Genomic DNA, 27,026 nt, shown 5'->3' with positions numbered 1-27,026 from the left:
AAATGCTTTGCTATATATTCACAGAATGAAATGATAGAGAAAAGGTATGGACAGATGTAGGGCTTCCACATTTCTCAAACTGAACTCCTTTATTTTCATTTGCTCTTTCAAACCACAGGAAGAATGTTAACTGAATGAGCCTATGAAATGCAACAGAGTTCAGAGAGCTTAGAGAATCATAAAAAAAGACATGGACATTTTCACTATTTTATTCCTGGAGAGAAATGATTGTTGTAGGCACTTTCCATGACTCACAGAGCAGATTTATTAATTTTCTGGCCATAGAGAAATCTTAACCTCAGATTCTTAGCTATGTAATTCTTGTTCATCAGAAACTGAGTCCAAACTGGAACACTTGGGAAGAAGCACTAACATTCACCCATCAAAGCTGTGGGTTGTTACCAGATCAATGGTACCTCCAGACTCTGTTCCCATGTGCAATTTTGCTATAAGAAAGACAGCTGATTAAAGACATACATACCTTAGAGATAACTTGACATATGTTTTCAACTATGGTGAGTTAGGCAGAACGCAAAGCAGAGTGATAAGAATTAATGTTTTCACCTATTTATTTTTATATTACACATGTATATTTTATATGTTCAATGTAGGCAAGAATTACTAATGTTACTGTGAGATGAAATGTTAAAAGTAACTCAGGAAAGGGTAGTATACATAAAGATCAACACAAATGCATGAGGTGAAAAGAGAAAAGGATAAGGTTTAAATGATTCAACACCTAAACAAAATTAATATACAGATATACTGTTTTCCATTTGGTGGATGAGAAAATTATTTGATGTTAGAATTATGTGTCCTTATTCTCTGGTTTTCTTGAATACAGCTTCTTCAAATTTTCAACTGTCAGGAACTTAAAAGACTAGCTATTTTTAATCTGGGTTCCAAGACAAGAAAAAATACTTAAGCTGAATTGATTGCTATACCTTGGTTTTTACTTTTTTTTTTAACCAAATAGGCTAGAAATAACGGGACCCATATTGCCATCCACATTCCAATATTACCCCCCAAATGAGAGCAAGTAAAATCATGCTCACGATTCTTTGATAATAAGAAACAATACCTTCTTAGAAGGCAAATAAAAGAAATTCAAGATCAGTAACAATGGAGAAAAGAGTCAACAAAAGTTTTCAAAATTCTAGCATTATAAGATTAAGCTTATCACAAGACCGTCAGTGTTCACACAACTATCACAAAGTGAAAATTAAAATTATCCTTGGAAAATTCACGTGTCTGTACAAGGTGTCATCTCCAGGCTACCCTGGCTTGAGTTACAGACCTCGTGGTCTGAATTTTTCATGAAAGCCTGTCTGCAGCTTGAGAGCCTGAAGCTGCTCTCCAGTGTGCAGTCCTAGCCCCTGCACAATGTGTGATTAATGGCAACTAGTTTGATTAGTTTAAATCTGGAACATAAATTTTAATTCAACTTCCTTTTCCCCTTTTAACAGTTCTGCCTAGCAGCCCTGTCATGCACAGGCAAAAATCTTTATTTTCAGAAGGAATAAATCCTTGTGGATTTGAGAGAAGTCAGTCATCTAGGATCAATGATGAGTAAATATAATGCCAAAGTGTCACTTTAGAGACCATTTGCCTCCAGAAAGATGGATGCCCCTTACCTGAGATTAAACAATGCTTTTCAAAATCTCTTGAGTTTGGATATATAGTTGTTTACAATTTTAACAGGAAGGACCAGCATCTTAGCTTTCAGAGTCTAAAGCTGGTCTTCACACTTTTTCTATTATAACTTTGGTGTTTACATGTATGATGGAACACAGGAAACACACAAGATCTGGAAAGGGCCACAGAGCAATGTGTTTTCATAAGCGAAGTGTTTTGTTTAAATTTTTCTAATGTTTTCTGAACAGTTATACGAAGTAGATACATATGACTGATGTCAATGACTACAATAATTTCCCTCTAATAAAAGTCCTATATCCTGGGAACACAGCACCTGCTTTGCTGCCAGTGAGTAGGGACACCGTCAATTCTGCCACTAGTAAGATACAGGGGTAGAGAAGTGGCACTCCAGAACCCCTGGGGTGTGATTAAAATTTTCCTTCTCCCTTGTGCTAAAAGCCTCAATCATTTGAATGTATCTCTCTGCAGTGTCTATGTGAAAATGTTCACAAGAAGTCTGAATAAAAATGAGGCACCATTTCACATTAGTATCTTATTAAAAAACTGAGCTCTAGCATTCCTGGTGACAAGTGACTAATTCAAGCAAATAGTTACTACGTCTGGGCTTTATCGTGTTACAGAGAAAATGTGTTGCTAAAAATATGATGACCCCTGGCACTTTATTGCTATGGTTTAAGCAACTGCGGCTAATTACTGATTTTCTGTATCATCTAAGCCAAATCAAGAATTCCACCTAGAGCAGTTACTGCAGAAATATACTTTGTTAGGCCCAGCTAAGCTTCTGTTGATTTGAAGTTTTTTCCTACATAAAAAGTACAAAAGTACTCACTGAAGGTTACTGAGAAATTGTTTGATTTGACATAAAGATGAAGACACACTTCTTTTCTTAGTACATGTTGTCATTCACAGGATAACTTGCATCACACGCGAATTTAATGAAAGCTCTCAAATAAGCGATTTTATTCCTATCCATGATTGCAGACATTTACAAAACCATAACATCTGAGTTCACCTTAAAAAATAACTTATATAAAGCAGTGATATACACAGCACAAAATAGTTCAGGGAGGGGCAGGAGCAACTTTTAATAATTAAAATGTAAACGTGAAAAAAAGGATGGAATAAAAGTCCCTACTCATTTCTACTTAAGATGTCATGTGATAGTATTTTACAATGTCCTGTGGGTCAATGCATGTATGTGCATGTGTCCATATAACATACGCACATACAATACATTTTCTTTCCCACACATATACATACACAGATAATCATTTGCAGTTCAGTTGAGGGCAATTCTAATGTGCCGCTCCGTACAGTTGTTCGAATCACGTTTGGACCCGCTTTCTTCACAAAATAGGGGAGAGAGCAGGAAATAAAAAGGTTGGTTTGGTGTGACTGAGATTCCTTTGTTTAACTGTACACTGTGATGAATAATTTTCTTCCGTAGTAGTTCTGTGGAGGGCTGACTCACTGTGGTTTCCATGAGGAGACTTGGTAATGGATCACACACTCATTGTCATGCTAGGGGAGTACTAGGAGAGAAGAATCCATATTTTAACAACAATTCTACAGGCCACTGACATCCCTCTTGGTAAACAATAGTAACTGTGAATTTTAATGCTTTTTATGAACCAGCTTTTAATACACCATAAAAATTTAGAAAGCAGGAAAAGAGTAAATTATATAGAATTGACTGTCCTGAAATGTTAACTATTTCCTCTGGAAAGCAACCAGTCCTGTCCTCTCTCTGAGCGTAGGGGGTTAATTACCTGGTCCCTTAGCTTTTTTTCTTCTAGCCAGATTCAGGTTTTATGGGCCCTTGGAACAACTAGGGCAAAAATCTAGTCCAAGGTCGAACCACATGAAATAAGTATGAGGGGCAGGCTAGTCTTCGTTTTCTGCTAGCTTGGTTAAGATGGGAGGCTACTAGCCTCTCGGTGCTTGCTTCCTCACCTGTTAATTCTGCTTAATGACAGTATTAATCTTAAAGGGGTTTTGGGAGGTTTGAATATAAACCCCTTAAAACTATGTATTTATTAGAAACACAGAAATGTGCTCAGTAAATGCTGGATTAATAATTGAACTTCTAGAGGGCCATAAGAAATCCTCACTAGAGCACTGAAAAAATATCAATACTTAACGAGTCTGATTTATACTTCAGCATATAAACTTCCCTGAAACTCTGACTCCAGTCCCAATCCACAAGCGTTTCTGGGCGGAAGTAGGGGCTCTGCTGCCACGTGCTACTTGTCAGTTTGAGGCTGACCGCTGGTAGAGGTGAGGCTTTCAGAAATTTGGAAACATAGTCTTATAAATGATAAATAGAACAGTTATTCTGATAATGATGCCAGTACACCCTCATAAAAAGCTTGTTTAAAGCTTTTTATTTTGTATTGGGGTATAGCTGATTAAGTGTTGTGATAGTTTCAGGGGGACAGTGAGGGGACTCAGCCACACATACACATGTATCCATTCTCCCCCAAACTCCCCTCCTCTCCAGGCTGCCACATAAGTGAGTAGAGTTTCATGTGCTATAATGTAGGTCCTTGTTGGTTATCTACTTTAAGGCCCAGGTATTATTTTTTCTCCAAAACTCCAGATGTGTCTCTAACGAGCAGCCATGTTTAAAAACACCTGGACTCTATGATGATCTTTTACTTTTCTCTAGTTTGTTTCACTTTTTCTATTTCATATTCAGTGCTCCCATTTAGTTTGTTTTCCAATTTCTCCATCACTTTTCTGTTTGATGTTCTTTCTCAAGCCTTTATCAAGCATAGTAGAAAAGCTTTTGTGTATATATATGTAAATAGTATGTATAATATATATTTTAGAAAACATGAATTTTTACCTAACTAAAAAATTTGACATTTGGATTCCATTTGTTTGACTTCGTATGAACAAATGCTAGATTTCTAATTAAAAAAAAAAAAGATATGCAACAAGCAACAAAGGTTTACTGTATAGCACAGGGAAAGTAGTCGCTATTTTGTAATAACTTATAAGGCAAAATAACCTGAAAAATGCGTGTACATGTATACCTGAATCACCTTGCTGGGCACCTGAAACACTATGTCAACTATACTTCAGTACAACACATAGATTAAGAAAAAAATTAAATACAGCAGTGTGTACATGTCCATCCTAAACTCCCCAACTATCCCTTCCTCCATCCTTCACCCTTGGCAACCATAAGTTTGTTCTCTAAGTCTGCGAGTCTCTTCCTGTTTTGTAAGTACGTTCATTTGTATCATTTCTTTTTAGATTCCACATGTAAGGGATGTCATATGATATTTCTCTTTCTCTGAGCATGAAAATCTCTAGGTCCATCCATGTTGCTGCAAATGGCATTATTTCATTCTTTTGATGGCTGAGTAATATTCCATTGTATATAGGTACCACATCTGCTTTTATCCATTCCTCTGTTGATGAACATTTAGGTTGCTAAATGTCTGGGCTACTGTAAACAGTGCTGTGATGTGCCCTCATACTCCTGAGGAATAGACTGTGATGGGAGAGTTCTAGAGTAGCATCGCCCAACAGAACTTGCTTCAGTGGTGGCCATGTTCCACAATCTGTGGTGTCCAGCACGAAAGCCACTAGCCGCATGTGGCAACTTGAGCACATGAAACGTGGCTAGGAACTAAAATTTTAACATGATTTATCTTGAACTTATTTAAATGCAGCTGGTGGCCTCTGTCTTGGACAACACATTCTAGATCATCTGCCATGCGAGAAGCATCTGCTACAAATGGAATGGTCTCTGGATGAAGGGGGTTTCCAGATTCAATGTAAATATGAGCTCTTAAATAAGTTTTACAAAAAACCGAGGACCAGGGCCTTTTCATACTGTTCATGGGGTTCTCAAGGCAAAAAATACTGAAGTGGTTTGCCATTCCCTTCTCCAGTACATCAATTGATGCTTTTGAACTGTGGTGTTGGAGAAGACTCTTGAGAGTCCCTTGGACTGCAAGGAGATCCAACCAGTCCATCCTAAAGGAGATCAGTCCTGAATATTCATTGGAAGGACTGATGCTGAAGCTGAAACTCCAATACTTTGGCCACCTGATATGAAGAACTGACTCATTTGAAAAGACCCTGATGCTGGGCAAGATTGAAGGCGGGAGGAGAAGGGGACGACAAAGGATAAGATGGTTGGATGGCATCACCAACTCGATGGACATGAGTTTGGGCAAACTCCCGGAGTTAGTGATGGATAGGGAGGTCTGGCGTGCTGCAGTTCACAGGTCACAAAAAGTCAGACACGACTGAGCAACTGAACTGAACTGAGGACCAAGGCAAAAGGGAATTCCTTTTAATGTGGTACTAATGATTGTGCCTCATGCAAAGAGGCAGATAAAGTGAGAGGGTTTGGTCCATTCTGCAAGGGCTTACCCAGGAACAATGATGATCCTGAGAAGAAGGGCATGAACCTTCTGAAAAGGGAGCAGAGAGAACAGATGATGTGAACTCCAGATGTACTAAGGCAGTGTAGGAATCAGAAATGAGGTATAAGGTGTGGACTAGATATGGATGGATTTGTTAATATAGAGAAAGCAGGATTTCCCAGGGAAGAGTGCAGGGCGACAGTGGTTCAGCTGGCAGAAGTCTGGACTGAAAGGCATCAGAGTTTATCTATGGCTTAAACCCAAAACCCCACATTGATCTTGAGTAAAAGTAGATGACTAGGCCTGAAAACGGGTCACCAGGGCCTAAGAGGAGGATTGTTAATCCTTTAAACACAGGTCCAATCAAGAAAAAATCAACTTGTTAATCATTTAATAGCCTCAAATTTCCATTCAGTCTAGAAAAGCTAAATTAGACATGTTACTGACTTTCCATGATGGAGTCCAGTGAGTAGGTTGATAAAAGGGGAGACTGCTAGAAAAGACAAAGGGGATTCAATCTGATAGAAAATGTTTTCCCCTTTAAGCTTGACAGTGGCAGCAAAAAGCAAAGTTAAATAAAGCCCCAAACCCCAAACAATCATAGACAAGGATCTGTGAAGTGGAGCCCACCCTGACCGCGCTGGGAGGGGATCTGCCCCCAACTCATCAGGAGAAACCATGCAAATCTCCACAACAAGGAATGACAGGTGCTGCCACAAGCTATCCATAGACTTCGACAAACAATTATATTTTGGTATTTGGCATTCAGGAGCAAGACTATACAAGAAGATAAATGGATACCAATGTTTTATTAAAAGTAGAAAACATTAGAATATGGCAAAATGGGCATAGTTAATTTGTTGTTCAGTCACTAAGTTATGTCCGACTCTTCGTGACCCCAATGGACTGTAGCCCACCAGGGTCCTCTGTCCATGGATTTCCCAGGCAAGAATATTGGAGAATATTTCCCAGGCAAGAATAAAGGAAATTGCCATTTCTTTTTCCAGGGGATCTTCCCAGATCAGGGATGCTTTCTATGGCTACTGTTATTTATAGTAAGAATCAGTGAATCAGTCATATTGCACACAGAACCTTCTGTGATGATGGATATGTTCTATTCTGTGCTGTCCAGCACAGCAGCCATTAGCCACACATGGCTACTAAGCCCTTAAGATGTAGCTAGTCTAATTTAGGACCTGAAAATTTAACTGGATTTAATTTTAAACAACACAGCAAGATCATCAATCATTATTTTAAAGACAAAGACTTTAATGGGTATATTGTGCCAATCTACAAACAGTAAAAGTCTTTAAAGCTTTTCTGAAAGGACTTCAAAGGGTATGTTGGAAAAATTTTCTGGGTAAGTCATAATTAATTCTACAGACCATCTCATTTAATGCACATCCTGAATAATCGGATTTTAAAAATCCCTGAATCCTTTTTTCATAAGGATTATTCCAGTTCATTCATATGTCAAGTGACATTAGGTAATATTGTTAAGAATACATTATAGTATTCATTCTAATTATACACTGTTAAAAGTATGCATATATGCAAACAAATATATGAGCACATTCCCTGCTACCAAGCATGTTTATTGGTTGTTCCTATTTCTTAACACTGGCAATTGTTAAGATTTTAAACCTGTAGTATTTCAAATGTCTTAAGCAAATCTTACAGTAAAATGAGAATCTGTTACAGATTCATTGGGAAGTTAAAGAGAGTTAGGTTTATGCAGGGAGGAAACTGAGTGGAAAAATAGGGCACACCGAGAAAGTCAGGGCCAGATTTAGAAAGGATGGAAGCATCATCTCTAAGCAACACAACTCAGAAAAATTAGCAAGCATCTAATAAAATTTAAAATTTGAAAGTACAAGTGACTGTAAGATGAAGCTCTGAGTATATTTGGAATCGTAAAATAGACTGTGTGTAACTGTCTATATAAATGATGGGCTATTGGCACTGCTAAGGCTGTAAACCACTTATCTGCTGTTGCCTTTATTGAAACTGCTTCAACTAAGTGGGATTGAGGGAAATCACACAATTTCTAGGAAAACGCACAGAATGCGCAAGCAAAAAGGAATTTTGCTATTGATTGCTATTCAAGCAGAAGAGAAACAGCTGACATTTTTTTCCAGAAGTAAAGAAAGAGTAGGTGTTAAATGGGATATCGTACTTGCTGCTGCTGCTGCTAGCCCTTAGCGACGTGAAACGTTGGCGGCGCGCTGTCCTGGCCACACCGCGATGCTTCTGTTGTGCCACTGCATCAGTGCGCCGTGGCATGTTCTAGTGTTTATGTGGGAGGCTGTGACATCAGGCTCTCTTCCGTCAGATGAGAACAGTTTTGGCCTTACAAAGCTGTTGACTGCATCAGTGTTTGGTTGAGCACGTAAAGCATGAACTAGAGAATGTATTATACCCACTTCACGTACCATGGACTTCATCGGAAGCACCCATTAACTCTTCAACCAATGCATGTGCGTTTCCGTTCATACACTTTAAGAACACTTCAGATCTTATGTTTATTTCTAAGCATCTAGATATTTTCTTTTCTTATTAAATAAGAGATAATGAGATGAACTAAAGTGAAATAAATCTAGTGTGTATGTGGCTATGTAAACAAAAAAATACATGGGGGCATATGCGATTTCTTTGCAATAGCAGAAAAAGACAAAAGGCAGTAAGGGTAATAAATGATCTACCGCCCTGTTGATAATTCCTATTTGGCAACATGATTTTAACAGCATGTTTGCTCAGCTGATTATAGTTCAATGCTATGGCGAAGTATTATGCTAAATTAATTCAAGAAATAAGACTGCTTTCTCCTGAGAGGCATGAAGCACTATTTTGAATTGAACCTTTTTGTATTGTTTTCAAAACCAAACATTTTCTAGAGTTTGAACACTAGGGGGCATCTTTGTTTTTTGAAACAAAGACTTGTTTATGATTTCCTCCCCCGCCCCAAAGAGTTTGAATAGTGGCTCTATTTTTTTTGGTTCACATTTTTCTACATAAAGTGTGTTGGCACTTCAAGGTTTCTGCCTTTGGGTGGACATTTCCATCTGTATATGGATTGTATTAAGCAGCATGTATGAAATAACTGGGACAGTGTCTGTAACAATCAGTTAATAGATGTCTGCTTCTTTCCCAGGCTTCTTCTGTGGTTAAACTTCAAAATAAAGACTGACACTCAAAAGGCAGACTGCTCAAAAATTTTGGCTTTACAGACTTTATGTGCATTAAACACTAGAATCTGATTTGCATGTTTAGTCATGGGAAATGTTTTCTTTTTGAATTCATTAAGTAGTTCTGCTTTTCCTTGTGATAGTAAAGCTAACTTAGCAGAGATACCTAGTCTATTTACGGCTTTAAGGCCTTACTACATTTGTCCACATATGTCTACATACTACTACAATTTGCAATGAATTTCTTTTGTCTTCCTCCTCTCTGCTCTGTTTCTTGATCTTTTAAAGTGCAAACAAAAATGTAATAGAAGAATCCATAACAAGGGCGTCATTCATAGTGGAGACCCCTCACAGCAGGGAGAAGGGGGGATGGCCGGTGGCCAGCGTGGACCTGCTTCCAGGGCTGCTCTACCTGCTTCCAGGGTTGCGCTACACTCTAGGCAGAGGCAGGTTCTCCACCCCCATCCAAGTAGTTCTCTTTGGGGGATTTTTTAGTGGGGACAGGAGAGAGGGGAGGGGAGACAGGCTGGAGCGTTTGGCTTTTGTTTTTTTTTTTGTAACTCTGCATAGCAGCTTGGCATTTTACCTGCTTCCTGGCTTCAAGGGTAGCAAGGCCCGGCCAGGGGAGGGGGAAGCCCCGCTCAGCTGCTCTCTGTGCTGTGCACACAGTCCCAAAGGGGTGTGCTGGTTGGTGTGTGCATAGTTCACTTGGGGCCAGAGGGCGAGGCTGGTGTTTACACAAAGTAGATTTTAAACTCCCTTTCTATCTGGTTTTCTGATCACCACGAAAAGCACTCTGATGCCCACTATGAAGCTGGCCCCTCCCCGACGAACAAGCTGTCACCAACAAGGTCTGGGAAGGAAGAGTGGGGAGAGTTCCTCTCGTCCCGGCCCCTAAAGTTAGAGTTACACGGGATCTCTTTAAAGAAGTTTTCTTGTCCAATACAAAGCTGATAAATTTCCTCAGTGCTCTTTAAACACATGGTTTCTATCTATTACAGTACTTGTGGATCTGACACGTGGTTTAATTAGTTGTGTGAACACATTTTCCCCATCAGATTGCATTCTTTGAGGTTAGGGATGTGTTATGTTTATTTCAGAATACTTTGTCCTTAACCTAGTGCTCTGCATACTACAGGCTCATCGCATGTCTAATTGAACTGAATTATCATATACCTCACTGAATTATAAAATTTTGTTACTGGAAGAATTAACATAAAATGAAATTAATGTCTCTAATTAGATAAAGAGAATAGTAACTAATTAAAATTAATTTGTCCATAGTCTTGAAGCAAACTAGTGAAAGAACCAGGATCTAAAAAAACAAAATCCTATAACCCTAAGCGTTATGACAAACTCCGTAATTTCTCACATTTTTCTGTTTCCTCATCACTGATGGGCTAATCTTTTGATTTTTTTAATATAAATGTTTATGTATACCTTTCTTGTCCCCACTAATCATATATAGCATGCAAATAAAAGCCAAACTAAAAATTAGTGTAATCTTATGTCTAGTTTTAACAGAAGTCAAGTCTAAAATTACAGGAAGTCTTGTCCCAGGTAGAGGTGCTAGGTCAATACCAAGAAGTAAAAGAATCCACAGAACACTCAATCTTGGGTTCCATTTTGGGAAGCAGCTATTCTGGGTAAAAGTTAGGCATGCTACAAGCTACTGCTTCAAATTCTGATCTCTGGCAAAGGTTGAATTAGGGCAAAATGAAGGTGAGATCAGAAGGGTTTCTCTTCTGATTCTGTTCATGGTTTGGTAGACCCTCCATGATTTAATAATGGCAGCACGGGTCCTGAGGCACTGATGCTGTGAACATGAAACCAGCTTGGGTTCTGAAGTCCTTCATTCCAGTTCAGGCATCCTTAGCAGAGAACGGGGATCAGCATCACTGAAGAAGCTTTTTCACCTGGAACTATGCTGGGCCCCACTCCCGGAAATCCTGAGTCCCTGGGTCTAGGGAGGCTTCTGGGAAATTGTATTTTTAGAAATTCTATAGGTATTTCTAGTGTGAAAAAAAACCAGTTAATTAACTACTGGATAGTGTAATCATTCCTTGAGAAAGATGCCATGCTGCCCTTTTGGTCTCTCCAGTGCCTAGCATATTGCTTTGGTGAGTGCTCAGTAACTGTTAAATGAAGGAATGAATTTTATTGCTGCTCTGCTGCTGTCTGGAGAAGGCAATGGCACCCAACTCCAGTGCTCTTGCCTGGAAAATCCCATGGACGGAGGAGCCTGGTAGGCCGCAGTCCATGGGGTCGCTAAGAGTCGGACACGACTGAGCGACTTCACTTTTCACTTTCATGCACTGGAGAGGGAAATGGCAACCCACTCCAGTGTTCTTGCCTGGAGAATCCCAGGGACGGGGGAGCCTGGTGGGCTGCCATCTATGGGGTCACACAGAGTCGGACACGACTGATGTGACTTAGCAGCAGCAGAAGCTGCTGCTATTTTTATGTAGAAATGAAACGCTGCCTTTGTTTAAAACTATAGTCACACAAAAAATGATGTGAGTACCTAGTTCAGGTTAAATGTAAACAACACATTAACACACCAGGCAGGAAAGTCTAGAGTGTGAAGTACAGGCATCTGAGAGACAAGTTTTGGAGCCTCAAAGGGCAGCACTGAGAAAAGACTTGGTTTTGCGGTGACCCAGGATGCTTCAGTCACGTGAAGACTGAGGAAAATGATCACACATGCAACCTGTTTCTAGTAGGTTCCTTCATAATTTATGTTTTCTGTAGAAAAATTGTTATTAGAATTTTCATTTTTGTAACCATGTACGTATAATCAGAGTTGAAAGTGCATTTTTTAATGTTTTCAAAGAAATTTCACATAATTTTCTAACTTAAAAGATCAACCTATTGAACTCTAAATAATCATAATAATGGCTTTATGCATTTATTCTAAAGAAGAGCTTCAGAAATAAAATCTGGATATAATAATGTAGTCAAGGGAATACTTACACTCTCACTCTGAAAAGGATTTAAGAAATTTCCCCCCATTTCGCCATCATCCCTTGGAGTGCCCGGCTGATTACTCAGGCTCATATTATTGGGAGAATTCTGTAAACAAGATTTAGAAAACAAAGCATTTTTAAGATTTTAATTTCCCTTTTACATTGTACTGTTTCAAACATGGGATCTATAGCATCATCTCTAAGAACAAAGTAGACATAATTCCTACCTCAGACTTCTACCATGTATTCCAGTTCATTCTTGGTACCTTGACAGGATCTATATAGTTTCCCAAATGAAAATTAAAAGACAGAAACCCCAAATAACTCACCATAACTCTTCATGTTAATCTCAGAATCAATATTTATTCAAAATCCCACCTTCAGTTTATGGAGTTCCTAGGACTCTGGAGATTTTAAGAAACATGTCCAGGAGGCCCATGATGAACAGAGCGGGCTACCCACTGATTAGAAAGGATGGGACAATGCCTTGCCTGGGTGATTTTACTAAGCAGACTCAAAAGGTCACTATTTTCATAAACATGTCCCTTTAATTCTACATGTGTTTTACATCAGTAACACGTTTTAGCCATTATTTTTATATGAAGCATAAGGAAAAAAGGAAAATAGTTAACAATAGTTAAGAACAAGAGGAATAAATACCCTAGAACTTGAGAATTCAGTATGTACTTGTAGAGGGAAAGGAGGCTCATGTGTGGAGTGATCTAGAATCCTTTCCAACCATTTGAGTAGATGTATTCAAAACTCTTAAGATAAAATGGTTGATAGGAGCTATCCAGTCAAACACTAAGTTAGCAGTATATTGCTTTATGCTCTATTTAAATTTTCCTGTGCGATTCTAGCCCCGTGAGGCCATCTGACCCTCCACCTCGATGGGGAATGCAGAGCGGCAGCGGCGCACGGAGCATGCGCACACAGGCCTGCAGCTGCGACCGAGGGACTCGCAAAAATAAACTGCGAGGGTGAAAACTCGCACTTGTTATTTCAAATGGAAGCCAGGCTGTGGAGTCTTTTCCTGAGTCACTGCCATTTATATTCTGTTTCTGAATAAGTTTTTAGTTTTTTGTTTTTTTTTTTCCAAAGAAAATTTCTGAGGATTCTGACTTATGTCATAAAAATGAAAATTTCATGAATGAGTTATTCCCAGAAGAATATAGGCTTTTAAAAAATACGGTTACAGTGTAAAGTAGAAACAGGTAGATGAGCTGGTGGAAATACAGCTCGTGTCTTGTCGTGCTCTGCACCTCAGAGGGAGGATCTGAGAACACGGATTCTCTGAAGTCCACAGGAGCTCTGTTAGCCAGTGAACCCCAAGGGCCCAGGAACCACTGCCTAATGGCATAAAGAGGGTTCTATTTTTTTGACAATGTTTTTCCTATGAAAATGTGAGTTTCCTAAGTATAAAATAACTGAACTTTGAAATGTACAGGGATAACTTGATTTCCTGGAAAAAAAATTAAGTAAAATTGAGGTGCAATTACTTAAGCTACAACTCACTAAAATAAATTATTAATCAACTGTTTTAAAATTAGGAACGATAATATTGACTTAGTTCAAAAAAGGGAAAATTTATTTTAAAAAATATTGTAGGATTTACCCCAAGTCTAGCAGTCTTTTTGATCCAGACAGATTTGTCATTTCATGGACAAACTGTAATCTAGGGAGTAAAAAATAATCTAATGTACCTCTATAAGGGTATCTGAGTTGTATACTTTGACATATTCAAAAAAAAATAGATGAAATAAGCCCTCTCCATCCTCGTGTAATATTCGGACCCCTAGTCAGAAGCGTGCAAGATACCCTGAGAGGAACAGCATCTCTGACTAAGCCGGGCTGCTCCCAGACTCTGTTGCACTTCTGCCATGTATCAGTCCTTTAAAAAAATTTTCATTTTATATTTAAACATTTTTTTAAATTGTTTACAGTTGATTTACAATGTTGTGTTTCAAGTGTATACCAAAGTGAGTAAGTTATACAAATACATACACCCATGCTTTTTTTCCTAAGATCCTCTTCTCATACAGGCCATTACACAGTACTGAGTGGAGTGCCCTGTGCTACATGATAGGTCCATATTAGTTCTTTATTTTATATAGAGTACTGTGCATATGTCAATCCCAGTCTCTCAATTTATCCCTCCCCCTGCTTACCCCCTGGTAGCCATAAGCTTCTTTTCTACATCTGTAACTCTATTTCTGTTTTGTCGATAAGTTCATTTGTACCTTTTTTTAGATTCTACATATAAGTGATAACATTTCTTGATTTATAACTCTGAAAGTCTGGCTACATTCATATTGATTCCTGATTCAAAGTGTTAATTTAAAAAAATATTTGAAGTTTAACAGTACGTTAATATTTAAATACTTATAAAACATTTCATGGTGTTGTTTTCCCTGCAGTCTTTTCACAGCGTGGTGACCCAGCATTAAGCTGTTTTATGAGCAGGGAGTGGTGTACGTAAGAACATTGAGAGGGAAGTTAGAAGGACACAGCCTTGTACATAACTGAACTACATATCACATCTCTGAAACTTGTTCCTATCTAGTTCATTGGGTATATCTGAAAATTGTGTAATGATATAGGACATTAAAAAAAAATGAGGTAAATTCTGTAAAATGTTGTGAAAACAACAGAAGTTGCTGACTGGGGAGTCTTAAGCAAACAGTGCTGTTGATGGTCCCTGGATGACAGGAGGAGGATACAGGGAGACATACTCAGTACTGGCATTGTAGGTTAGGGTGAGGGAGCAGGTTACGGTTCCAGACACCAGCCCAGAGCAGGTTATGACGGTCGGCGGCAATGACCTGTGTATATGTTGCATGTAACTGCAGCTCTGTTTTTGTGTGCTGCTGCTGCTGCTGCTAAGTCGCTTCAGTCGTGTCTGACTCCGTGCGACCCCATAGACGGCAGCCCACCAGGCTCCCCCGTCCCTGGGATTCTCCAGGCAAGAACACTGGAGTGGGTTGCCATTTCCTTCTCCAATGCATGAAAGTGAAAAGTGAAAGTGAAGTCGCTCAGTCGTGTCCGACTCTTAGCAACCCCATGGACTGCAGCCCACCAGGCTCCTCCGTCCATGGGATTTTCCAGGCAAGAGTACTGGAGTGGGGTGCCATTGCCTTCTCCGTTTTTTGTACTATCTCAGTAGATTTCATCCACAAGACAAGACTATAGTGCACAAAAATGGTTATGTTGGTCAAACAACTTTTTAAAATAGGAAAATTTAAAAATGTAACACTGATGCTTGACAACCTAGAGGGGTGGGATTGGGAGGAAGGTAGGAGGGAGGTTTAAGAGGGAGGGGACATGTGTATGCCTGTGGCTGATTCATGTTGAGGTATGGCAGAAATCATTATTGTAAAGTAATTATCCTCTAATTAAAAATAAAAAAAGAAAAATACAGGTTTAATTGGAGAATTAGGAAGATGCAACTGGAGGCTCAAGAAGGATTGTGAACAAAAATAAGCAGTAGTGTTTATTAAAAAATAAGATCATCTTCCGATTCACAAAGAATAACTAGAAAAAGAAAAGGATGAAAAGGAAAGAGCCCAGGAAATAAGAGAAAAGAGAGGAGAGCTTCTTGAGATAGCTGGACATGTGCTGGAAAGGAGGAAGATAGGGAAAGTGAAGTTAGTGACACCTTGCATAGCTCAGTGTGGAAGACTGAAAAATTAAGCAGTGGGTGGAAAGAAGTAGGGAAGAAAAAATTGGGAGTGTACGGTACGTTTGATGCTGCTGATTAGAGATAAAGTGACCATTAGTGTAGTGGAGATGGGACAGACAATCGTGGTGCCATAACCCTGACAGCCTGGTTAGAGCCCGCAACCTGGCATGAGCAGTGGGGCAGTGCAGAAATGAGATGCTTGGGAGTCCATTTGAAGATGGATGCAACTAGTCATTTCTAGTACACTGTTGAGTGGCAAGTTTATTACTTGGGCATAATTCTTAGGTCAACTGAAATGTATTTGAACTTCCCTTTGTAAAAGTTTTTCCTTATTGTATTTGTTTGGTCTCCTTAGTTATACTAAGCTTTCTGGGGGCAGAGACTCTATCTTGTTTAACTTTGGATTTTTATAGTCAGATTAATGCCTTGGCACATTCATGTTTACTGAATGAAGGAATTCCTGCCTGACTACATGAACCACTTGAGCGCGAAGATTATGTTTGTGTTTAAAGACGTCTCTTGTATTTTCCCACAGTGTACAAGGCAGTATTCAGTACACAAAAGTACACAATGGGCGGTCAATTAATGCTTCAAGAATAAACAGTACATCATTAGGCAAGAGAATGTTACTAGCAGTAGACACAGTGTGATGGAAAAACTTGTTTCTGGGAATAGGAATGGAAAAATAAGCATAGATGGCATGGCAACAGATCTGATAGGAAGGTAGATTAGAAGATGGTATTTCATTTGTCACTATGGCCCTTAACAATTTTTAAAATGCTTTATAATTACAAAGTACTTCCCCATGCAAAATTTTGTTTACATCTACGTAGTATACAAGGTTATGTTAGTGGAAGCTTTAGGAAGATGGCCTTAAGCAAACTGGATATTCCCACCTTTGTGTAAAATAAATTATCTTTAGATATTAGAATATGCTTCTCAAATTTAACTTCAGACATTTTACTGTGACCACAAAGCACAATTCAGCCAACATCAATTGTCAGATACCTAAGATAGCCAATATAATCAAGGTCATCTGGTTTGTAAAGGTGCTTCCGAGAAAGAAGTCTCTAATGGAATTATACAATGAATCTTATTTTGAAAACAATATTTTTGAAGGCTTACCTAATATAATTTCCCACAGAGGAAAGATAGTGCCCATTGTATATATTTATCTATTTTTAGAAAAGAAAAAGAGCTTCCCAGTGGTTCCTAAACACAGACATCCAAACTGCATATCAAACTTCTCAGGCCAAAAGCACCCAAGCGATGCAGATATAATGTCAGGATGCCAATTAAACTTCTCTCTCTCTTTTTCGGTTTGAAGTCTTAATTTGGAAATATCCATAGCTCAACTTCATTTTACTTTTCTTGGCATCAGGAATTTTGCTTTATTATACATGAATATAAATTCAAAGTGGAATTAAAAATGAAGGCATCCTTTAATGAATTTCTGTATTTATTGGTATAAAGCAGACTTCTGAGAGAGTCACTCTAGTGGTAGTTAATAATTAGTTCTTATCAGCCATTCTAAATATATATTTGACCCACAGAGAACTATTTTAAAATTCATCATGACCTAAAAACTATTTAGATATTCTTCAAAAAAATATAAGGCATCTTAGCAAAGGATTAATTTTAGATACTCAGATGATTGACAGGGGAAAAACATGGACATGTGCTATTAGAAGGGGAACTTTCCTACTTCTGTTAAGATAACTTCCCTCTAATTACTTTCTTACTGTATTTTATGCAACTATAATAATGATGAAGGACATCAGCAATGCCTGATAAGGGTTTGAATGATAAATGAGATGTATAAATGTAATACTTAATGCATATAATAATCACTTTTTCAAATTTACCTCTTTTCATGTTGCTCTAGACTCCTTTACATTTTCAAGATTATCTAAACGATGTCAGCTTGCTTTACAAATGTGCAACATCATAATGCGATTAAACTGATTGTTATTCACTGGGTGTCAGTTAATCATGTATATCACATCCTGTAAATGAATCTTAGCATGCTTTGAAACCTTCTTAAAAGACTCATTTTACCCTTTCCCACAGATTATGTACATTAATATTTTAAACTTTTACTTAATTGTATCTCGCCTTCTGCTTTCAAGCTCTTATTCAAGAACAAAATTCATAATGTTACTCTCATAATCTTAATAAGAGTTCTGTGTGGAATAAAATACAGATTAAAATCACAGAATATACAATACTCACCTTGGAAATACTGTCCATATCTCCTGAGCCTAAACAAAATAGAGAAAAAAAACCTTTATTAGGTAAATTTATAAATTAAATATTCCTTTAATATAAACAAATGCAATAATCAGGTATACTGTATGTATTTTCCAATGTATGTCTCCTGGATTTTTGAATCTCAAAAAATTACTTTTTTCTATACTATGTGGTGAATAAGTATCATCTGATGGCAAATTCAAAGAAAAATTGTAACTACTTCCCAATCATCTTTTTTTGTATAAAAAAATAACTATTGCTACCGTAAATTCCTGAAAGTGAAAGAGCAGACATACATATCCTACTCAATTCAAAATTTTAACATGTGTATACTAATATACATATGTGTATATGTTTATAGATATGTACCTAGATAGCAAGAGAGAGATCTCTTTTCTGAAATGATGGTTCTATAAATCTGATAAAATGTAGAATGGGTACTTGCAACATGACCTGACAATATTCTGAACCACATTTCACTATAATAACCCAAATTGAAGCATTTTTACTATTAAAATTTTGGCAGCAATCAATAAGTGTGGCAATCCATCAAAAGTGAAAATGTCTTCAAAATATAATGTTGTAGTTTTATTTTAATTCTTAGGAAAAATGGACCATCAACACTAATTTATTTTCGTACCTAAGAAATGGAATCACAACTTAGGTAACAAAAATAATCAAATGCTTGCCACAGTTTTAGCTTTATTTTCAACTATTTACATAATTATCCTGGTATAAAAATATTATATTTTAATAGCACAGCATTCAATAGTCATAAAATGAGAGCCTATTAACATGATTAAGTTATAAACAAGCATAATAAGCTGTTAAATACTAAATGTATATGTAATTATGTAAAATATATAGTAATATTCATGATAGATAACAAGTAAATGTGACACTATTCTGAAAATTCTATTCCAGTGAGTAATATAACTGAGAATCTTCTATGACCAAATGCTATCTTTTTACGAATGATATTACAATTAAAAGACTGGAAAGTTAATTATTTTGTAATAAATTAGAAGGTAAAATTCTAGAATGGTGCTGTCCAGAAGAATTTTGTGTGATGCTGGCGACGTTTCTTCGTGCCGTCTGTTATGACAGCCATCAGCAAGTGTGACTATATGCACTTGATATGTAGCAGTGCGACGGAGGAACTGAATTTTGTGTTTAATTTAAAATCAGTCACACATGACTAGTAAACACCATAATGGGACTGTACAAATTAATATTTTGAAATCTAGAAAAATAAGCATATATCCTTAAAAGTAAAAAAGTCTATCAAAGTGTAATTTCTTGATTACTGAAGTTACATAGCTTTTCAGAATATAAGAGGATGGTATTTTCTGGCCTAGGGTGAAAGTTAAAGGTGTTCAGTCATGTCCGACTCTTTGCAACCCCATGGACTATACAGTCCATGGGATTCTCCAGGGTAGAATACTGGAGTAGGTAGCTTTTCCCTTCTCCAGGGGATCTTCCCAACCCAGGGATCAAACCCAGGTCTCCCATACTGCAGGTGGATTCTTTACCAGCTGAGCCATAAGGGGACCTAGGGTGGGGTTGTGAAATCTGTGTAAACCTGAGTTACTCATGGGCATGGTTTCTCCAACTTAGGTAAAAGATGGTTCTTTTTCAGAGAAAAAAAAATTAGCACAAACCTCCAACCCCACTGTCAACTTTTAAAATAGTTTATGATATATGATGATGATAAACATACAGATATAAAATAAACATTTTTCCTTTATTTTTGCGTTTGGTCTGCCTACATATACAGTGTGCTGTGTGACCACATCAATTTTTTACCACTTGCTTCTGTTTCTAACTGTTGTGAACTTTTTGCTCACCTTGCAGGTAGCTGGCTTCATTTGGTAAGAAAACATCATTTATGAAGTATGTTTTCAACCATTATTTGCACTACTTGAAATCAGCTTTATTATGAACACAGTATGGGCAGTGTTTTTTCTTAAGAGAATCAGTTTATCCACAATATGATAACCAGTTTTACTTTTTAAAAAGAGACAAACATTAAAAAGGAGAAACAAAATCAAGAAATTCTTGCAGAGCGCTGAAGTTCCTCTGAGACTATGTCTGTAGACCTTGGGAGATACCAAAGGCCCATTGGGAGGACTTCACAGTCCTCCAGGTGCCCAACGCTGCAGCATCTCTTTTTATTATAAGCACTCAGATTTTCATAGGTTAAAGGAAATACTGTGAATATGAGCTCAGATAGAACAATTCTCACACATCTGAGTTTTCAAATGTTCTCCAGTCATCATAGCAAATATCCTATGGATTAAACTATCAGGTGTAGGTAAAAGCTGAAGCATTTCAAAATGAGCTCCTATACACAGAAGAACTTTGTAAATCATGATATGTCGAATTAAGGTTTTGTTTTGAATTCATTTCTGAACATCAGATTTAATATCCTTACCTAAAGAGCCATTCATGTGATGTGACTCCATTCCTCCTAATCCACCCATAGGGCCATCTGACCCAGGGCCCATTGGAAACTATTTAAAAAATGGAAAAAATGACTGTGATCATATTGAAAACAGTTGTTTATGTCAATGTCACAATATCTATCTTCAACACTGTAAGATACTCCTACAACTTATTTTCATTTACAAGTTATAGAGATTATTTTCCTAGATTTTCCCCCAGCTTTCTAGAATCTCTATCTGCACTGCTATTTCCCTTATTTCATCTTCTCTATGTTCTGGATCTTCAAGCTACTCCTTATCCATATTCAAATTTTCCTTAAGATATCCTTAACCAGAAAGCACATATATTTCAGTGCAAGTGAGAAGAGAAGTACTCTCTCCTATGCTGTTGACAAATTTTGCTATTATAAACCAGAGGTAATTCTTAAGAAGCTGTTAAAAGTATTGGCTTATTAATAAGAACAACTGACCATTATACATTTTTCGTAGCAGACAATCTCTCATTGTTCAAATGGACATAATAAATAATGTCATCTTGCAGGTTAAGTACATTTAGTGCCTTGGGGATAGCTGAATACACCTAAGTCGTCTTGGCAATCTCAACCACGTCAGTCTAATGACAATTAGACATTCAAAAGCAGTTATATTTTACATTTTTTTTACAGTAGTGTTACTTTATTTTCAAGTGAAACCTTACATTTGGAGTCTAGTACAACACACATGTGAACAGATGTGCTGTGGTAGACTAGGTGGTGGAAAAGTCCATGACCTGCTGCTCAGTCTTTGCCTCAACTCCCTGGAATACTTTGGAGGAAGCTCAGACTCCATTTTGAAGACAGGCTATCTATAGTCACCTTATATTTACAGTTAAGATACTGAAAACACTTGTCCTTAAAATTTCTCATGCCCAAATAATTTCTTCCATGTTGTATGGTGGAGAATGTTGAATGCATGTATGTGTGTGGTGTATGTATGTCTACAGGTGTGTGCCTATAGATGGGGTGGTGATGGTTACTCATCAAGGAGGCTTTAGGGGAAAAAACTGCCTCAGCAGACATGCTGTATATCACCGACTCTGTGTGGAAATAACATGACTTTCCATCACCGTGCTCACCCCTATCACATGCTTATACATCTTCCCAGGGTGATGCCAATTCTGTTGCCTAAAAGTATGGATTTTTTTTTTTATTTTCCAGTAACAACTTGGAATATGTATGCCTTACTGAGAGGTCAGAGAAATTAACTTTGAACTTCTGTTTTTCAACCTTTTTTTTCCCTGCCCCCCAAAGCATAGTTTAGATCTGGGCTGAGAAGCTGGTGGCTGTGAAGCTAACAGCCTGTGCTCCTCCTTGGTTTGGTCCCTTTATCTGGCCATCCCTGTGCTTTAAGCAACACTGACGGTAGGTATGATACTTCAAGCACAGAACACTGCAGTCCGAGCCCTCAGCAGGCACTGGCTTTTACTACCCATGGCTCAAATAAATGATATTTGAAAGAATGACATGCTCATCATCTACTTCTTTTGAATCTCTTATCTTTGTACCACGTGAGAGAACCAGAATGGAACACACTTGGGTGATATCAGTTCAGCTGCCTGCAGAAATGTCTTCAGTACCATATGCTCTTGGTTTCCTCCCTTATTCCTTCCCTTTCAAATATCAAGTTTTAAGATATGAAATTGTGGTATGAAGTGCTTTTCTATATTTGTGCTGCATTTCTAAAATGAACATTGTTCATGATTGTATTCAATGTTTTTAAAATCTCTGTGAAAACACCTTTTAGACATTACTGACAGGAAACTGTTTTTTTTTTTTTCCCCTGAAAAAGAATCTATTTGATTATATAAAGGGAATACTGGTAACCGAAGGCAGTGCTGCTTAATAGAAATAAAATATGTAAAGTTCAAGTGTGAACTACGTAAGTAAATTTGGATTTAGTAGCAGCCATCTTTAAAAAGTAAAAAGAAACAGGTAAAGTTAATTTTAATAGTTTTATTTAGTTATGTAATCAATATTATCATTTCAAAATAGTCAATACAAAATTTTAACGAGATTTTTTTTTTTGTATAAGTTCTCAAAATCCAGGGCGTGTTTCATACTTGCAGAACACCTCAGTCTGCACTAGCCACATACCCCACCAGCGACTTCAAGATTCCCTTTGTTGGCCTCACTGATAGGAAGCTCAGTTATAATATTTCATCCCCAGTTTTTGGTATACTTTGGGGAATTCTTTATACATGTTTTGATTTTTCTTTAATTTGAGCTACCTTTTATTCATATATATATATTAACTGTATTGTTATAAATATATTTTGTTAACACGTAGGTTTTATAGAGCAATACCATTTTTATGTAAGCATTTGTAGAAAAATCACAACCATATGCCTTATTAAAAATGCTCAAATTCTTTCTGTATAACTGCTTCAGTTCTATATTTAAACTCCAGATTTCAAAAATTTAAAGAAAAACAAGCATATTCAACTTCCTAATTTAGTTTTGAGTTTATCAGGAAAAAAACACAACCACCTGAATAAGTTGATGATGTGCAAAATGAGGTGATCATAATAAACGCTTACACACTACCTGTCACCTTCAAATAGTCAATATAAATTATTAGATACTTGAGATAAGGCCACATACCAACATTTTATAATTAAGTTCCATTTTACATTTACAATATACTAATATTAAATCTCTTGTTATGTATGTTATATATAATGTTTTTTTCCAACCCAGAACATATAATCTAATATTTTGATATCCAGTAAGGTCCTGGATAATAAAATACAAAGCCAGTATCAAGGAAAAGAAATGTACTTAGAGACTTGAGTCTTCAAATACATTCCAAAAATTTTTAAAAAAGGCATAGTTACATTAGGCCTGTTAGGTCCTGGAGGTACTGCATTCATTAAAGTATACATGTTGTCTCCAGAGTTGGTTGAATCTGAAACAAAATATTATTGAATTAATATCTTTCATTATAATTTACGCCCAAGTCATCACAAAATAATAATCAAAGATGATCTGGACACCTATGTATATTAATAGCTGTGCCACTTGAAATAGTCATTATTGATGTTCAGAAACAAGTATCTGTAAGTCATTTTCCGACCCAGAAATTATCATTCTGAGGTCATAAATTAGGAATATTTATATATTAGAAATATTTATATATTCCTAATATAATATATTAGGAATAATCACTTGAATAGTCCAGGTCAAAAGGAATATCACTTTAAAAGTCTAAAAAATTATAGTAAACTTTTCCTTCTTTAAAAACAACATGAAAACCTTTTGACTTCTCTAAGCAATTTTTATGAATACCTACAACAAAAATCTCTTAAAATTCAGATTTAGTAAATTTTTAGTTATTATTTATTAAAGTTTCTTAATATACCAATTAAAAAAATTTATTTAGCTAATGATAAAAGCTGGTGGAATATCCTGGCTTACTTCCCAAAGAAAGAGATTACAACAAGATGATACAACGGGAATGAAAATTCTCTTGCTTGAAGTAAAAGCCAGCTTTCATTAGTACAACTTCCAATAAAATTTTTTTCAGTCATTTTATTTTTGATTCATTATAATAAAAATAACTGTAGTGTATATCCATATAAATACATGTAACATATTACATTTCATGTCTATTACTAGTCCTAATTAAGTCTGAGTATAGGTATTTCTAATGTATAGCCTAAAGTGAAAGGCTTAATATTTTATATTTAGAGACTATTAGTTATAAAATGTTTTTCTATTTTCCCACAATTATATAATTCTCTTAAATAAAACATTGTAGGCTTCTACTTTGAAAAAGTTGTTTTACACTGATTTAAGGCAGAAGATAAAAATCATTTGCTTTCTTATGGCAATAATTGTAGAGTGAGAAATGGGCAATTACTTATCCTCTTATTTTGTGATTATTACACATTAATTTATTATTTTAGAGTAAGATGCCATTTATCCTTTGTTTATAAACAGTGATCCATAATCCTAAGTATTATTTTTTACATCTAGATTAACAAATCATATTATTAAGAAAGTTGAAATGCCCACCTCTGGCTGACCTCTGTTTATACTAAGTAAGCTTCTAATGTACTTTTGTGGCCTCAAGTATTTTTACATTTTTATGTATACTATATGCTTGTCAACTCAGGCTACTTTTTCCTTCCTGCATACGTGCATCCTTTTCCATCACCTTATTTTTGTTCTTTTTCCTCCAAGTGTCTTCTCTACCCAGTCTCCACTTACTGAGATGACTCTCTCTCTCTCCAAGGCCTACTGCCGATGAGACCTCTTCCAAGAAGTTTTACTTCCCCTGATACTTAAAAGTGTGTGAGTGCTCCTCCACCCATGAATTATACTTTGCATTATAGTTAATATTTTGTCTTATTCTTCTCTCTGGCTTCAAACTAGGTTATAAGTTCTCTGAGAGGAGGAAAGGGGCCATGTCTTACTCATATTGTACACTATAGACAATAAATACCTGCTAACTTAGATTCAACTCATGGCATAAATGCTATCCCATAAAAACTTATCTTTCAGAAAAGCTGGGTTTGTTTTTTAAACATAGGAAAACTTAATGGCTTTTCACCTTTATTAGTCTTACTAATTCTAGTAATTAACTTGAAAGGAAAATGGGCTGTATATTTTAAAATATGCAGAAAGAAAATTCATTGCTTTTAAGACTAATCCAAAGAATTTCATCTGAAAATGAAAAAACATTGAGGGAATAAGTTTGGTATTTTTTTAGAAAATGTCTGATTTATATACAAAAAAACTATACCATAGATATTCTGGCACCTATTTTTTGGAGGCTGGGGTATACTGGCTTCATATTAGAGGACTGACTGATCAAGAATGAGTACATAAAAGAGCATGCAGAAAAGCCAGCAATACTGGTGGCAGTTTTTGGCTTGAAAGGAAGAATTGATCAGATTATTTATCGCCTGCGGAGTTTAGTGTCACTCCAAAAATTTTCTTTAAGTACTGCAAGTGAAATATTTGTTAATCATATGCTACCTTCATAAATTAAACCCTAACTTCAGCAAAAGGAATGCAAATGTGGGCAAGATGTTCAATTCATATAATTCTATCTTCAATGAATTCTGCTTCACTTCACTGAAGATGTTCTGAGGACAGAGATCTATGAAACATTTATGATTCATTCCAAAGAGTTAGTGAACCAAAGTAAAATTCTGAACCAATCAAATTTCTGCTTTTTCTAAATTAAGGTTTCAAAACTTAAAATACTTATTGGTATGATTAATGATACTTAATTTCAAACTTCTATATATCTTAGATTTCAACAAATTCATAAGATATGAATTTGAGTGCAACATAATAAAAATTATTTTCTAATTATAAAAATTTCCCACATATTTCATTACCCAGAAGTTTTGTAATATATTTAAAAATAATATTGTGATCACATTGTATTAAATCATGAACATTTATTTCTCTGTGTCATTAAAAGTTCTTTGACAGTAATCTTAATGGCTAAAGTTTTGGTCCATAAAACATAAAAATTTAAAAATATCACTAAAATTGGATTAGGCATGAAAGTTGTTTCTAGTCTACTGCTGGCTATATCAGGTGAGCATCACTGTACATGAGTCTTGGGCTATACCTCAAATCATTTCTAGTAGCAGGATTATGGAGTCAAATGGTGTGAACTTTTTCATGGCTCTTGCTACATGCTGCCAGGCACTTCTAAGAGGGGTGTACTATTAATATCACTAGAGGCCTCAAGACACAATACATTCACTAGTTTGTATTTAAGTCTCAAAGGAGAGAGGCATTTAAAATAATCATATTACATGATTCCAGGAATAAAATTCCAGTATTTTAGTTTAAAAGATTAAAAAACTTCCCCCATTACATAGTGGATTAGCTAACTAATAAATACCTATAGACGTGCAGGATAAATGATGTTGATAGCACATCCACATCTATTTTAGATGCTAGAGACAATGAGTTGGATTTGCTGTATTAAACCTAGTGGGTCCATGTATGTCATGTGTTACTTGGGCAGAAATTTTCTCAAGCTGTGAGATTTGGATCTTTTCCACAGTTTCAAGCAAATTTCTAGTCAGATAAAATTATTGGGCAATTCATACAGATCAACAGTTTTCATTCTGGTTAAATCTGTTACCTACACAACGGAAGTGTTCTAAATGCTTAAAGTAATTGGAAAACAGTTACTGAAGAGCACTATTTCCTCCTGCTTGCCACCTCTACTCAACTTATGAAACCGCCAATGAGATAAGGGATACTACTAACTTTCCCTCATAACAGTTTCTGTACTCTATTATTGTACTCTGAGAAATACCCATGTGGCTCATTCAATTACAGTACCTGCTGGACTAGGCATGATGGGTGTTCCTGGTGGCCCTCCACCTCCAGGAGGACCCTAAATAAGTACACAAAATGTCAGTGAAAATAAGGCATTGCATTTAACAATAT

General features: G+C 36.5%; 1 protein-coding gene across 4 annotated transcripts in view; it reads right to left on the bottom strand.

Moving 5' to 3' along the window:
- Positions 1-949: 949 nt before the first annotated feature.
- SSBP2 (single stranded DNA binding protein 2) overlaps positions 950-27,026 on the bottom strand; it is a 315,423-nt gene continuing 289,346 nt past the window's right edge. For all 4 annotated transcript variants that reach the window (XM_025292262.3, XM_025292260.3, XM_025292263.3 and 1 more), the window contains 6 exons: positions 26,919-26,973; positions 23,438-23,508; positions 20,556-20,634; positions 18,104-18,132; positions 12,200-12,298; positions 950-3,188 (listed from right to left, as the gene is read on the bottom strand). In XM_025292262.3, the coding sequence (XP_025148047.1) occupies positions 3,159-3,188; positions 12,200-12,298; positions 18,104-18,132; positions 20,556-20,634; positions 23,438-23,508; positions 26,919-26,973 (363 nt within the window). In that variant the 3' untranslated portion in view covers positions 950-3,158. The remainder of the gene's footprint in view (positions 3,189-12,199; positions 12,299-18,103; positions 18,133-20,555; positions 20,635-23,437; positions 23,509-26,918; positions 26,974-27,026) is intronic.

The sequence above is a fragment of the Bubalus bubalis genome, chromosome 9, assembly GCF_019923935.1.
Source record: "Bubalus bubalis isolate 160015118507 breed Murrah chromosome 9, NDDB_SH_1, whole genome shotgun sequence".
NCBI lineage: Eukaryota > Metazoa > Chordata > Mammalia > Artiodactyla > Bovidae > Bubalus > Bubalus bubalis.
This window is presented reverse-complemented; position numbering and strand designations above follow the sequence as displayed.